Source organism: Pteronotus mesoamericanus, unplaced genomic scaffold (genome assembly GCF_021234165.1).
Source record: "Pteronotus mesoamericanus isolate MK-2021 breed Mesoamerican mustached bat unplaced genomic scaffold, CSHL_Meso_final scaffold_54, whole genome shotgun sequence".
Classification (NCBI taxonomy): domain Eukaryota; kingdom Metazoa; phylum Chordata; class Mammalia; order Chiroptera; family Mormoopidae; genus Pteronotus; species Pteronotus mesoamericanus.
This window is the reverse complement of record NW_026555321.1, coordinates 782,918-797,983: the sequence shown is the minus strand read 5'-3', so window position 1 is coordinate 797,983 and position 15,066 is coordinate 782,918. Positions and strand designations below refer to the sequence as shown.

Here is a 15,066-nt window from a genome sequence, read left to right as displayed (position 1 = left end):
ACGACAATATATCTATATTTAGAGGCATTCTACAAAACTAGCCTGCATTTTAAAGTGTCAGTATTATGAACTACAAGGCAAAGTTTAAGAACTGTTATGGCTTTAAAACAAAAAACAAACAAACAAAACTAGACCTAACTAAATGCAACTGGTAATCCTCCTTTAGACTGTGGGCCAGGAAAAAAAAAATGTATTTTTACTCTAAAAACTGTGAGACAATTGATAGCATTTAAATAAGAACTACAAGTTATACAGACTACTAGTATTTATTTCCTGATTTTGATCATCGTACTGAATATGTATGTTTTTGTTTTTAGGAAATAACACATTTAACAGTGTAGCTATAAAGAAACATGTCTGCAATTTCCTCCCAAATGGTTCAGAAAAAAATGACAGAATGATAGTGCAAACATAAAATGTTAACATTTGGGGAATCTAATAGAAACGTTTATGGGATTTGTATTAGTTCTGCAACTTTTCTGTAAGTCTGAATTACTTTAAAATTAAACGTTAATAGAATTACTGCGGTTACATAGGGAGAGAAAAAAAATCTAGTACTAAGCCATGACTAACATTTAGTCAAATATCAGGAAAGCGGGGAGTGGTGGAAGAGGGACACATGTTAAAAAAGAAGTCAAATAGAATGTGGACAGAGTTACACTGCAGTCATAACTTCTGTGCTCTTCTTCTCTCTATGGCACTAAGATAACCTTGCCGCACCTCGAGCTCCCGATCACCGAAAGCGATCTCGTTCTGAATAACGAAAAAGCAGGAAGGCTCAAGCGCCCGCTCCGCCACGTTTTCCCACTAAGCATGCGTGCGCATGCGCACGCAGCCTCAGCCATAACCAATCGGTGCCCACGTCGGCATCCCGTTTGGCGCAAGGGCGGGCACGGCCTTCTACACATGCGCAAGGTTGGGTAGGCCCTCTTCCTTCTCGCCGAACGCCGCCAACATGGTGAGTATGGCTGCCGGGGTTCTCTTGGTCCGGCCGCCCTCCAGCTCCACAACCGTCTGGGCGGGGGTCCCGAATGGCGCCCAGCGGGATCTACGTAACGCGTGGTGAAGGTCTCTGGGCGGGTGGAGCACGAAGCTTGGGAGCTTCCCGGGTGCGCGGTCCCTGAGCGCGTGGAGGGCCCTGCAGGCCTGCCGCGCTTGGGCCACGCGTGCGCGCCACCGCCGCCAAAGCTGGAGGGCCGATAGGCCCGTGGCTTTGCCTGGCCAGGCCGCCGGGGCCAAGCCGGGCGGGGGCACAGAGGCCTCGTTGGAGGCCGGCGAGACGGCAGCTTTTGCCGCCGCCCCCGCGGATTTCGTCCATCCAGGTCGACCCATGGCACTTGAGCGTGTTTCTCTCATCCTTCTTTTTCGCTGTACTGAGCCACGTTGTCTGTAAACTGCAAAAACCTTGTAAACTGGAGAATTTGTAGTGAGTTTCACTGTTCTCATTTCTCCACCCCGCTCATTTTAGGTGTTCAGGCGCTTCGTGGAGGTTGGCCGGGTGGCTTACGTCGCCTTTGGGCCCCACGCCGGGAAACTGGTCGCAATTGTAGATGTTATCGATCAGAACAGGGTAAGTGTGGGGGAAATGTCACGATTCCACGCGTTAGTGGATGGTATGCAGTATAGGATGGTAATGATCCCAGCAGCCCGCTGAGGTAGGAGTACTGTGGTTGATGGCTCTATTTTACTTTCGAGAAAAATAGGCAGTGCACACGGGTAGGGCTTTCAGGCACAGACTTGCTTTGGCCAGTACTATTGGGTTTGAGTATTACCTCTGCCGCTTAAACTAGCCAGCACTTCTAATAAGTGAAACATCGGTGGGGTTTAAATGAGTTCCTGTATATACAGGGAGTTGAAAACAAAGCTGAACACAGGGGAAGTCCTTGTTTGCTCTGGTCAGTCACTTACTTTGAAAACCACAAACTAAGGGATTGACCGAGGGCTGTGAATGAACATTAAGTTGTTTGTTAGGAATGGAAGGATTGAAGACTGAAAATTGTCAAGTAAGTTATATGTAGTTGGGTTATATGCGGTACTACTTCTAATAGTTTAATTTTCTAAAAAGCCGTTTAAATAGTAGGGATTAGATTCTGAAAGGACATAATAAACAGACTATCCATTTTGAGTGTTGTTAGGTTTTGCTCTGAGATTTTTATATATATATAATATATATATATATATTTTTAATGTATTCTAGGCTCTGGTTGATGGACCTTGCACTCAAGTAAGGAGACAGGCTATGCCTTTCAAATGCATGCAGCTCACTGACTTCATCCTCAAGTTCCCACACAGGTAGCTATCCACCAACCATATCCTCCTAGATTTAAAAAAAAAAATTATTTGTTTATTAGAGAAAGGGGAAGGGAGGGAGAAAGGGAGGGAGAAAGAGAGGGAGAGAAACACTGATGCAGGAAGAGAAACATGGATAGGCGTTGCCCTAACCAGGAATCGAACCAGCGATGTTTTGCTTTGCAGGAGGGTGCCCAGCCAACCGAGCTGCACTGGTCAGGGCTCAGCTTTGTTTATAGTAGAAAAAGTTTTCTTAGTTTAATTGAAATAACAGGGTTTTTTTTTTACTGTTTTTCCCTTGAGAATGTAGTAAACGTTGAAGTTGGGAGCAATTCAGAAAGGGATTTACAATGTAGTGAACAGGTGTTATTTCCTTTTTAAATATTCTGTGATCTGGTAGTTCCCTGGCTTTGTCTTTATCCGAGGTTTGCCGTTCCTCCCCCCTTTTTTTTTCCGTCAGTATATACACAGCAAAGACTTTCCTAAGGAATTCTGGTTTCCTGTTCGTATTATTCACTTTTAGTTTCAAAACAAAAATACTCTTGTCTCCTAATACTCGAGCCGTCCTTAGTTGAGTGTTTCGTAGCTGCTGTAACTATTTAACATACATCATCTCATAGCAGCTGCTGAAGTGGTTCTATTCCCAGCTACTTACGAGGAGTTGAGACGATCGGTCATTGTTCCTTGACATGATACAGGCTGGAGGTTAAAGCACTGTCACCATACAGTTATCTCACTGCAATGACAGTAGGATGCAGTGGGACATGTGCTGTGACTAGTTTATTTTTTAAGCATACTGGGTTTTAATGCTCAAAATATTTGGGAGGAATTTCAAAATGATTATAATTGGATTCTATGAGGTTTGGCCAAAAAGTTTTAAGCATTTTTGTACAAAATAAAAGTATTAAGCCTAAGGATTAAGTTTACTGTATTCTTTATGAAAGGAAATTGTTTTCTACATGTCTGCTACTTTGGAGTGATACTCTAGACACGCTAAGAGGTCATTTTTAAATCGTAAACATGGATTGCGTTTTTTATTGTGTGTTTGAGATTATAAGGTGTCCTGGCTTAGTGAACACCATCCAAATAAGTAAAAGACATGTGGTATGTGTTCTTTTGAGACACTAGAGCTGGAGGTATTAGAAATGAGAAGGGTACTTTTGGCATCCTTTTGCTTAGTTTTCTATGTTAATGGGGATATACATTCTGCTTTTCAGAGGGCACAAAGCTGTCCTTGAGTCTGTGTGGCTTCAAAGCTGACTTCTTAATCTCTGGTCTTGCCTCTTTCTAGTGCCCGCCAGAAGTATGTTCGACAAGCCTGGCAGAAGGCAGATATCAATACAAAATGGGCAGCAACGAGATGGGCTAAGAAGATTGAAGCCAGAGAAAAGGTAATAACTTGTGGTATTTGGGATTCTGATCTCTTCTTTTTTTGAGGGGTTGCAAGGTGATGAGGGTTTTGTTTTTTTTTTAAACAGAAAGCCAAGATGACAGATTTTGATCGTTACAAAGTCATGAAGGCAAAGAAAATGGTAAGTTTTTAAATTATTAAAAGATTGTTACAGTTTTAAATCTAAGCTTGTTTGGTAATTCTCTTTGCCCAAGCTTAGTAGACCAAAGTTGAGTTCGTAGGGGTCTAAGATATAAGGGTCGTCTTTTATGCATGATATACAACATATATCTATCTATATATATATGACAAAAAAGTTTCTGTACACATATATAATAAATACTGACTTTGAAATTTTTCAGAGGAACCGAATAATCAAGCTTGAAGTTAGGAAGCTTCAAAAGGCAGCTCTTCTGAAAGCTTCTCCCAAAAAAGCACTTGCTGCTAAAGGTGCAGCTGCAGCAGCAGCAGCCACAGCAAAGGTTCCAGCCAAAAAGGTGACCGCTGCAGGCAAGAAGGCCCCAGCCCAGAAGGTTCCCGCCCAGAAAGCCGCAGGCCAGAAGGCAGCGCCTCCAAAAGCTCAGAAGGGTCCGAAAGCTCCAGCCCAGAAAGCACCTGCTCCAAAGGCATCTGGCAAGAAAGCCTAAGAACATTAAGAGGCTATTTTAAAAGTAATAAAGGTTCTTTTTGACACGCTGGCAAATCTGCTTAGTTGTGGATTGAAGTCTGTTGGCTGGGACAGGGATTATGAAACAGAATGATAGTACGGTTGTTGATGTAGTCATGAGGGACTCAGTTCCTTTGTCTCTCTGCCCAGGACCAGGTGGCGTGAAGCCATCACACCAGGTGGTGGCCACTTAGATGTTTTCATTGGAAATCACGATGGTGAGCGCACCAGGTGATTTTTTTCTTGTACAAATATATTTCCTGTAAGTACATAAAGTTCTAGCAGCTAGTGATGCCTAAGGGTTTATATTTCTTATAAAAATACACTGGGAAAAGATAGAAGCAATATAAATTCTGGTTGCCTATCATTTCTAACTAAAGCTGGTTTCCTGAACCTGACTGTAGCAGACAAAATCATTTTTGGTTGGTTTTAATAAGCAAGTGGTAATAGCATAGCAACTTCTGTGATAGAGGAAGTACAGGCAATTTTGGGTTACCTGTCCTTGTGTGAGGGGTGAGTAACTGTCTGGAAAAATTGGGATCTTAAGCTACAACCTACAAGTTTGTGTGAGGGGAAGGATGGCCTGAGCCTCAGGAAGGGTGGCTGCAGCAGCAAGATAAGCAGATTAGATCGGACCATGGGGGACTGGAGGAGGCCATTGAGCATTTTTAAATGGAGTGACACCTCAGATGTAGGTCATTGTGCTGTTGGGTTGAATCTTGGGGAATGAGACTGGCAACAGGAAGGTTGGGGCTATCAAGCTTGGTGACATCCCTCACTGTCCCTCGCCTTGACAGTGTTCTAAACCACCTAAGTGGTGGTGGGCCATTTAGTAGGCTACATCAGTGATCTTACTGGTTTTGGGGTTTCACTGGTGCTACCTCTCCTACCTCTAATTGGATTTGTGTGTTGATTTTCACTTACTGCACCCTCTAGTGTTGTTAGCCCTCGTGAGTAACTAACTTTGCTTGCCTGAAAGTATTATTTCGGCCTTAAATGAACTATGTTTTACAGCGTTTCTGATAGTAAATGTATGGCGCCCTCCCCCACACCAGCCAGTACAATTCAGTTCTGACATTTGACTACCAGGAGTGAGCATCCAACCCCCACCTCAGATGCCGAAAGTTCCAGGCCTTTTGTATTTGACTGACGAGCTATAAATTGGACCAACTGCCTGTGGTTTGATTATTAGAACAGTTCATCATAGAACTCAGGAAAACGCTTTACTGCTACCAGTGCACTACAAAGCATAGCTCAGGAGCAGCCAGACGGAAGAAGATGCATTCAGGCTCAGGTGACAGGCAGGGGGCCTACAGAGCCTCTCCCCTTGCCGCCCTCGGTTCAGCCTCCATGTGTTTGCCAGCCTGGAAGGTCTTAGAAGATCTCCCTCTTTAGGGTCTTTTTGGAGGCTCATCTAAACATAATGGATTAAAGTCACTGGCCATGTGTGCTTAGCTCGATCTCTAGCCTCTCAGTGGGGTTGGGGTGAAAATTCAAGCCACATGGTTCCAACTCCACGGTTGGTTCCTCTGTTGACCCTGAAGCTATCTGGCAGGCACCAGTCATTAGCACACAAAAAGGTTATGAGGGTTTTAGAAGCCTCTGGTATCAGGAGCTGGACAAAGACCAAGTATTTGTCACAGTGTCACACCTTGTATCAGTGATTGATTAGCTTTTGAGTTCTGGTTTCAAAATGATTTTCCTTTAGAACTTGGAAGGACATCTAGTGCCCTGCTCTTACTCTGGAGCAGATACTGCTGGAAAGTGCAGTCAACCAAGCCATTCATCTGGATGAGTAAACTGGATGAGATTAGTCTGGAACATGAGCTGGGGTTCGCCCAGCAGAAATAAACAGGCAAGTTGACACAGGACTAGCTCCGCTACCTGCACAGTGCCTGGTCAGGAGGAAGCACCATTGCCATGGTTCTTCCCATGTCAACGAGAGAAAAGTAATGCAGTGTGTCATTAAAAAGGTGCTGTACACAGGAATACAATCACGAGGTACGGAGTAATGTTTTGGTCAACCATGGAGTGCGTATACGACTGGTCCCATATGACTGATGGGGCTGAAAAAGCCGTATCCCCTAGTGACAGCCCAGCTGTCCCACCGTTGTGGCTCAACTCGTGTTCCTGGTGGTGCTGGGGTAAACAAATCTGCTCAGCCAGTTGTGTGAAAGTGTAGCACATAAATTATGTACAGTACATAGTACTTGATAGTAAACTATGTACTATTTGTGTTTTTTACTATGTCTGTTTTACAACATTCTACTTATTAAAAAAGTTCGCCGTGAAACTCATGTGGGCAGCAGCCTTATGTATCTTGTGTGTCGCATCTCTTGATTGCATCATTCTTTCATGCTTGATTTTGTAAATTGAGCGCAGCCCAAGTGCAAAGTGTTCATAAAGTGTACAGTAGTGTTACAGTAATGTCCTAGGCCTTCGCACTCATTCACCACTCACACATCGTAAGCTCCAGTCATGGTGAGTGACCTGTGCAGGTGTACATTCTTCATCTTTTATACTGTATTTTTACCATATCTTTTCTGTTTAGATACATTTGTATACAGAAATACTAACTGGGTTACAATTGCCTACAGTATTGAGTACGGGAACATGTACAAGTTTGTAGCCTTGGAGCAGACTACCATGTGTAGCTTCAGTGCATAGTAGGCTATACCATCTAGGACAGTGTAGTAAGATGTTTGCACAACCACGAAATTACCTAACAATGCATTTCTCAGGAAGTATCCCAGTTAAGTGGCGAATGACTACACTCTGATGTCAGCAACGACAGAACTAGCAATTATTTTGACTTCCAGTACAGAACCAGAAGCTGTTACAACTGCTGTACACGAATAGACTGACTCACTTAATACTTTCCATTTATACATTTGAAACCATAAGCATTCTCAACTGAGAAATTGAAGCACAGAGTTAAGTAATTTGCGCAAGGCCATACCGTGATAAATGGTGGAGTTAGGGTTTGAACCTGGACAGTCAGACCCCAGGCTTAATAATCTCTGATCTTAGGTCACAGTCCAGTCAATCAGCCAATAAGCAGGAGACTGGGGCTATAAATTCATTAAAAGGTTAAGTTACTGCTAGTGATCCGCAGAGCCAGAATTCGGAGCATCACGGGAAGTAAAATGAGGAATACCTGTCCTTTGAACAGATAGGTCATCAGCTCGGGGTGATGCGGCGATAATCCATAGAGGAAATGACTGAGAAGGGCCAGTGCTGGAGTCGTCCTGGTTGGGCAGGAGGGTGCGGGCGGGGGGCGGGGTGGTGGGGGCGGGAGCGGGTAGGTCTGGCTTGAGGGAACCATTGAGAAGGGCCAGCCTCCAAGCTTCCTAGAGAGGCGCTGAGAGCGCCTGCTGGTCGTGCTTCCGTCTTGGCTAAGTTCCGCTGGGCTGCCCCGGCTCAGGGTGAGCGGCCCCGGATTCCACGAGCCCTGTTACCCGAGGGTAGCCCGGCTTCCCCGTCTCCAGGAGGCGCGGCCCCCGGAGCCCGGCCCTTGCCCTCTTCCGGCAGAGGCGCCATCGCCCTTCCTGCCTCGAAGAGCTGGTCCAGCATCTTCTGGCTCGCGGTACTCAGGGTGGGGGCCGGTGACTTTGCGGGTCGCCTGCTTCACGGGGTGTTGTGTTGAGATCACGGTCGCCCCTCGTCCACTGGACGTTGAGCATCTTACCCTTTCCTCCCTCCCCCCACCCCCCATCCATTCCGGGGCCAGAACATCGCTTGCATTTTGTCCTGCAGCCGGCGATTGGTCCAGAGTCTGGCTTCTCTCTCGAAGCTCCGCCAGGTCTTCGCTGTGATCACTAGAAGCATTCAGTGCAAGCTATTTAACAATGCGTTCATAGTGGGCCAGGAATTTTCTTAAAACTAAGAATCCACTGCAGTTCTTGACTCTTGCTTCACAGATATTCTTTTTAGGAATTTCCAGCCTCACCATGCAAATTTGTAGAGTGTACAAAGGAAGCACCTGCAGCACCCTATGTATGACTAGAAAGGATGCATTGAGAACATCCAGGCCGTCCTAAGAATATGTTCCCAATGGTTGAGGGAGGAAAAGGCCACAAGTGTGGGAAACAAGACGGTCAGTCTCACTGTGGTTCTCTCTCCCCTAGCTCTGCAGGCTCTTGCTTTTCCACACAGAGAGGGCAGTGCGGGAAGCCAGGGTCATCAGCCATGCTCCAGAGAGCGGGGTCCCAGGTGAGCTGACCTTCCTTCCAGCTTTCCACATCCCGACCGTATATGAAAGGTCACGAGGACCAGCAGCCTAACTTGGCCAGGCCCGTGCTTAGCTTGGCTTGGGATGGATCAGTAGAGTATGGCAAAGGCTCATGTTAGGGCAGTCGATGCGGGAGAATAGGTAAACTTGGGAGGATCAGATTGGTTGGGAAACAGGGAAGCACTGGTCAAGAAATTCTTCTAGAAAGTGAGACTATATTCTTGCCTACTGCAAGGATGGTGCACAGATGAGCAGCTTTGGCCTTACCGGTGGGCTTGTTAGAAAAGAACAAAGAGTGAGTTGGTAGTAAGAGAGGTGTCTCAGAGGTGTGGAGAGGCAGAAGCTGAAATGTGAGGAAGGAAGGTCAGGTCCATGTTGCCAGCTGTTGACACGAAAGGAAGTAAAGACAGAATATTAACATTTGGCATCAGGAAGGGTCAGTTGTCCACTGTTCACTAAGATAGGCACTAGCTGTGAGTTCCTCTTTACATTGAAATGAATTCCAATTAGAAATTCAGGTCCTCAGTCACACCAGACACATTGAAACTTCCGGGTCAAGGTGTTATATGACGTTCTAGATTTAGCATCCATTGATGATTCTTGTCTGAACCAGTCTTTGCAATGATGGCTGCAGATCCCCTAGCATTTCCGTAGTGATTTCTTCCACCTGTAAGAGACCAAGCACAGAACGAAGGTGACTGATATGACAGATGGGACAGTGGACAGTGTGAGTCAGGAAGACAAGTCACAGGGCGACCAAGTGAAGTAAGCGGTCAATTCATTTGAAATTTTTGCTTTCTTACCCAACCTTGTAATAAATAGTCAGATAAAGAGTACCCCCTTTTGTCTATTTGAAAGGGCTTATTATTACTGATTCCCATATAAACATGGGAATAATAATCCTTACTTCACAGATGTGCTCTAATGACTGAGTGAATACTTGGTATAAAAATAAATGACACAGGACAAGGCACAGAGGCCTGAAGCACCTTGCAAAGGTGGAAACGGCCCCAGCAGGCAGTGGAAAGAGACACCCCTGGTAAAGAGGGTGGCGTTGGCAGGCGGACAGCACTTAGGTGGTCAGGCTGCAGGTCCATGTTCAAGGTCAGAGACGGCCATGCTGTCCTGGAGTCAGGTCTGTTAGGAAAAGAGGAGGTGACTGCACATTCCTTTCAAGGGACAACCAGCTTTCTGATAAGGCCAGATGTCCAAAAGAGGGAGGAAGGTCCAGAGTGAAGAAATTCTATGCCCAGGGAATCGCCACTCCGTCTATGGTGAAAGGTGGGAGGAGGGAACTAGAGAGAAGCAGAGTGGGGGGCCCTGGGGGCTCCAGGAGGGGTGGAGGCAGCGTGAAAGGCAGGCACCTGCCTGCTGCGCTCACTTTGGAGAGCGTCAGCAAAGTAGACCTGGTCCGCAGAACCAGACATGGGGTTGATGTGGTCACCAGGTAGACGAGAGCAGGTGCGGGACTGTGTGCCTGGGACGACAGTGCGGCGCCCATGAAGTGTGCCCACTGATGGGAGAGCCCTGGCGGAGTGCTGCCTCTGCCTGCGCTGCTGCGTGACTCTCTGTTGGCACAAACCTCCCATGGGGCTCAGAGCCATGGACCCCAGTAGATTTGTCCTTTCTCTGGAGCGCAGGCCCCTCCTCCGTCCTTACAAAGGGCTTGAGCAGGAACCTGTCGTTTCAGGGGTCAGTGACCTTTGAGGACGTGGCCGTGTACTTCACCGAGGAGGAATGGGCCAGCCTGGCCCCTGCGCACAGGGCCCTGTACCGGGAGGTGATGCTGGAGACATACGCCAATGTGGCTGCCCTGGGTAAGCCCTCCTTCCTCTCTGAGACTCAGCACCTGCCTCCAGGGCTCATGGCTTCCTCCTCAGCCATTCTGAAACCTTTCAATACCAGCAGGGTTGATGCTCCTTGCGCTGAGCTCCCTGATCCCCAGTTGCAGGAGTAGCTGATAGAGAAAGGTCTAGGTTCACTTTGGTTTAAACAAAACTCCCCTCCTCCCAGTGTCCTGGTGGGGACTGTCCTGAAAAGGGGCTTTGCTCTGGGCACAGAGAGCTGAGAAGATTCCAGGTGGAACCGCCTTCATCTGCCACTCTTCTGGCTCCCGGAAGAGACCGTGGCCCTCTCTCCTCTGTGTAAGAGTCTCCGCGGCCCCCGTGTGTATGCCGCCGACAACAGTGGGAGCTTTCTGTCCTTCCAGGTGGAGCGGAAATAAGCTTCCCCCGGAGCAGAACAACCTGAACTTCCCTTCGATCCCTGACTCTCGCCACACTGCCCTCACTTAGTCTCCTGGGACATCCACTCCTTTGTCCACCTGGCAACGCAGAGGGCGGGCTTAGAGGGGTCAGCAGGGCCTCTCCTCAGCTTCCTTTTCCTTTACTTTTTCCTTTGGCAGCATTCCCATTTCCCAAACCAGACCTGATATTCCAGCTGGAGCGAGGGGAAGCACCTCAGGGCCCAGACCCCTGGGCAGCCACTGGGGGAAAGGCCCAGAGAGGCATCCGCGCAGGTAAGCAGAACCCACCGCCTTCCTTGCCAGCCTTGCCTTCTCCTGTCTTTTTATAACTTAACATGAAACAGGTTTTTCTTCCATCGTATGGCTGTTGTGGGGGTGAAAATGGCTGTTCTTATTCAGGAAAGTGTCCCTCACTAGAGCTTCAGTCCTGAACTAGAGAAGAGCAGTCCAAAGACTTCATTTTCTGTCCTTTTTCTTTGAAAAGCTGAAGGATGTCAAACATTTAGGTGAAACTAGGCTTCTGTGGGTCAGTGTAGGAACAGGAATACTGTACAGTAAGAACTTGTTTCTGTGAGAACATTTCATATATCTGTGTGTGTTTATATGTGAAACTGTATATAAGAATGGAATTTTTACCAATTCCTAAACACTAAGATATAAATTAGCTTTGGAAAGAACGGCTGCTTAATTATTGGGAATGAAGGGTTTCTTTGTTTTGAAAGATATTCAATGCAGGTACATGTAAAGAACCGTCCAGAGACTTGGCATATAGCCTTTCTCATTCCTGTGGCTCTGTTCTCATACTCCCTCAATGCCCGATGCCCTTCAGAGCCTCAGTAAACCTTCCTCATCACCACACACACACACACACTCTCTCTCTCTCTCTCTCATACACTCCGTCTTCTCCGTGCCTCTGTGTTGACCCCCGCACATGAGGTCACCTGGGTAAAAAGCCTTTCCCAGCCTCCTGCCTGCAGTTCGCAGTGTTCCCTCTGCCACAGCTGCGCATGGTCTGTTTAGCCCGCCAAAGGCTTTAGCCGGTGTCATCCACTAGAACTGCCCACAGTGACAAAAGCGGTATGCCACTGGGCTGCCCAGCATGGTAGCCCTTAGCCACATGAGCACTCGAAATGCAGCTGGTGCAACTCAGGAACGGAGTTTTTAATTTTGTTCCATTTTAATTGATTGAAATTTAAATCGCCGCAGCCACCTTATTGGACAGTGCAGCCTGGCGCAATGAAAAGAACAGCTCTACTGCCCTTTTTAGTTTCTAGATCCGAGCGTTTCAAACCCTAGCGTGCATCAGAGTCGCTTGTGAGGCTTGTGAAAACAGGTGGCGGGCACCGCCTCCAGGGATTCTAATTCACAGGACGGGTGTGGGGCCCGAGGATTTGCATTTCTGACGAGTTCCCAGGTGAGGACCGCCCCTCTTCCTGAGAATCTCAAACCCTGTTTTTCAAACTCTGGGCTGCAACTCGTCAATGAGTTGCGCTTGGCATTTAAAAATTAGACTGTACTTGACTTAAATAAAAGAGACCAAAAATAGTCCATTTTGTGTGCATCACTTTCATTACAGGTATTGTTTTGTGAAACTCTTGTTTCCATTTCAGTTTTGTGTATGTGTGAGGGTAAGCATGTGTGGGTGGGTCAGGATCTAAAACCTGGTCACAAAGCTTGAGAAACACTAAGTTGGAAGTCTCATTTGTCAGACCTCTGACGCTTGAAAAGGTTTCACTGTCATAGTGCCACCAGTGAGAACACAAGGTTCCCCTGTGCCCCACCAGTGGCCATTCCAACCCTGGAAGGCTCTTCACCAGGCATGTCTTTTCTCTTTTCAGAGATAAGTCTCTCTCCCAGAATACAGTTCATGGGTTTGAAATAGGGATCCTTCTGTGACCCCTCACAACCAGCAGAGGTACAGACTGTGCGCTCCCCAGCCGGGCTTGAGAGAGGGGACATCTCTGTAAAGATCACAGGCTATTGTAAAGCATGGGGACAGTTTCACGCCTTGATTGGGCGTTGGGACCCACTGCTGCAGACAGCATCTCTCGGCACTCTGGACATTGTGAGGTGCTAGAGCTGCTCACCCAGCAGCCTCTCCTCCGGTGCAGAGATCTCTTTCCTCTCCTCCTGCTTCCTCTACTTTCTGTTGGCGCTTCCTGTTCCTGCGATTGCTCCACCCCGTTCCCATTTTTCTTTATCCATTGGTCTCAATGAACAGCTGCTGCTGCCTGCACTGGTTTTGTTTCCTAACAGCACTGCCTGCCTTCTCCACCTCTAGTGCTTTTACTTTCCCTGCAGGGCACCTCCAGGTGGCTCTGTCTCCAAACCGTGTCAGGGCAAGCTAATAACGCGTAATCCCTTTCCCCTTCCAGTGCAAATAAGTGCCTCTAATATTTTCTTTTTTATCACACCAGGTGGTAAAACTGAGATTGACTATGAGGAGCAAACTCCAAAGCTGAACATCCCCAAAGAACCAGGGTCCCCCAGGCTGAGAGCAGAAATGCAGCTGGTGGATGCTTCCCAGCACCCTCACTTGAAGGACAGTTTAGAGAAGCCACTGCTGTGTGGCACGGGGAAGAAAACGAACTCAAAGAAAAGAGATTGCACAGACTTGACGGTCCAGGATCATAAATCCTTCACCGTCGAAAGCGAAGGGATAGCCAGGAAATCGGAAGGGAGCAATGGTGTCTGCACGCTTCTCACCGCACAGCAGGGCCTCCTGGGAGAACAGGTGTGTTATAACCGTGCTGCATGTGGCAGATATTTCTGTCAACATTCAGACCTTCACCGGCATCAGGGGACTCACAGCAATGAGAAGCCCTACAAATGCAAAGAATGCGGGAAAGCCTTCAGATATAACTCAAAACTGTCACGGCACCAGAAAATCCACACTGGGGAGAAACCGTACTCATGTCAGGAATGTGGCCAAGCCTTCAGCCAGAATTCCCACCTCCTTCAGCATCAGAAACTCCATGGTGGAGAGAAGCCCTATGAATGTAAGGACTGTGGGAAAACCTTCAGCTACAACTCAAAACTTATTCGGCACCAGCAAATCCACACTGGGGAGAAGCCCTTTAAGTGTAAGGACTGTGGGAAGGCTTTCAGGTGTAGCTACGACTGCATCATCCATGAGCGAGTTCACACTGGGGAGAAGCCCTACGAATGTCAGGAGTGTGGGAGAAGCTTCAGTTCAAATTCCGTCCTGATTCAGCATCAGAGAATCCACACTGGGGAGAAGCCCTATGAATGTAAGGAGTGTGGCAAGGCCTTCCGCCGGAGCGCAGTGTTTCTCCAGCACCAGAGGCTCCATACTGGGGAGAAGCTCTATAAATGCAGTGAATGTTGGAAAACTTTCAGTTGTAGCTCCCGCTTTACCGTACATCGGAGAATCCACTCTGGGGAGAAACCTTATGAATGCCAGGAGTGTGGGAAGGCCTTCAATCAGAAAATCACCCTGGTTCAGCATCAGCGAGTTCACACGGGGGAGAAACCTTATGAGTGTAAGGTGTGTGGGAAAACCTTCAAATGGAGCGCAAGTTTCATTCAGCATCAGAAATTGCATACCAGGAAGAAACCCACCCAAGCCATGGGGCCATCTGTAGTCACGCCCCCAGTCCCCTCTGCTCTGCCTTCCCCTGCTGCGTGCTCTGCCCTAGCCATGCCAGGAGCTCCCCCATCTTTCCCACACGCCGGGCTCCTTCCTTCCTCTGGGCCGCTCTTCATGCTGCTCCCCTCATCTGACATGGCTGGTTCTGCACCTGTCCAAATACTGCATTTCTTTCAGGATCTTGCTTCCCCTGGGAAGTCATCCTCTTGTAGCCTGAACCCTTTGTCTCACTCCCCGTGAGCTCCCGCATGTTCTCAACTCTCACAGTGCACCTGGGTTTTCAGTGTTTTCATGGCTCCTGATGACGTCTTTATTGATACTCTCTTGGTCTTAGGTAAGCCATTATTGTTTTCCCAACGCCGTCGTACATTCTCACATTTAAGGACCATGTTTGATTACTCTCTTCTATCCCCTGGGGAGGACATGGTAGTATTTCGTCTTTTACAATGGCCATTGTTGACCTATACCATCAGCCTGTGCCTGCCTTTTGGGGCTGCCGGAGTTTCAAGTTTGCAGAACATTCTGGGTTTTAGGAGTATGGCATTACAATGAGATGGGCCATTGTAATTTGAGAAATGAAGGGTGGGGAAGCTGCCAAGTCCATGTGAGGAAGTAATCAGGAAGTATCCAATGA

General features: G+C 47.5%; 2 protein-coding genes across 2 annotated transcripts; both read left to right on the top strand.

Annotated features, from left to right (window-relative positions):
- Positions 1-875: 875 nt before the first annotated feature.
- RPL14 (ribosomal protein L14) lies at positions 876-4,382 on the top strand. The gene is made up of 6 exons (XM_054595752.1): positions 876-958; positions 1,469-1,570; positions 2,198-2,292; positions 3,581-3,680; positions 3,768-3,821; positions 4,042-4,382. The coding sequence occupies exons 1-6, from the start codon at positions 956-958 to the stop codon at positions 4,324-4,326; spliced, it is 639 nt and encodes a 212-aa protein (XP_054451727.1). The 5' UTR covers positions 876-955; the 3' UTR covers positions 4,327-4,382.
- Positions 4,383-6,372: 1,990 nt separating this feature from the next.
- ZNF619 (zinc finger protein 619) lies at positions 6,373-14,676 on the top strand. Its single transcript, XM_054595880.1, has 6 exons — positions 6,373-6,490; positions 7,835-7,932; positions 8,474-8,558; positions 10,218-10,394; positions 10,982-11,095; positions 13,240-14,676. Exons 1-6 carry the CDS (start codon positions 6,373-6,375, stop codon positions 14,670-14,672), a joined length of 2,025 nt encoding a protein of 674 aa, XP_054451855.1. The 3' UTR covers positions 14,673-14,676.
- Positions 14,677-15,066: the final 390 nt, after the last annotated feature.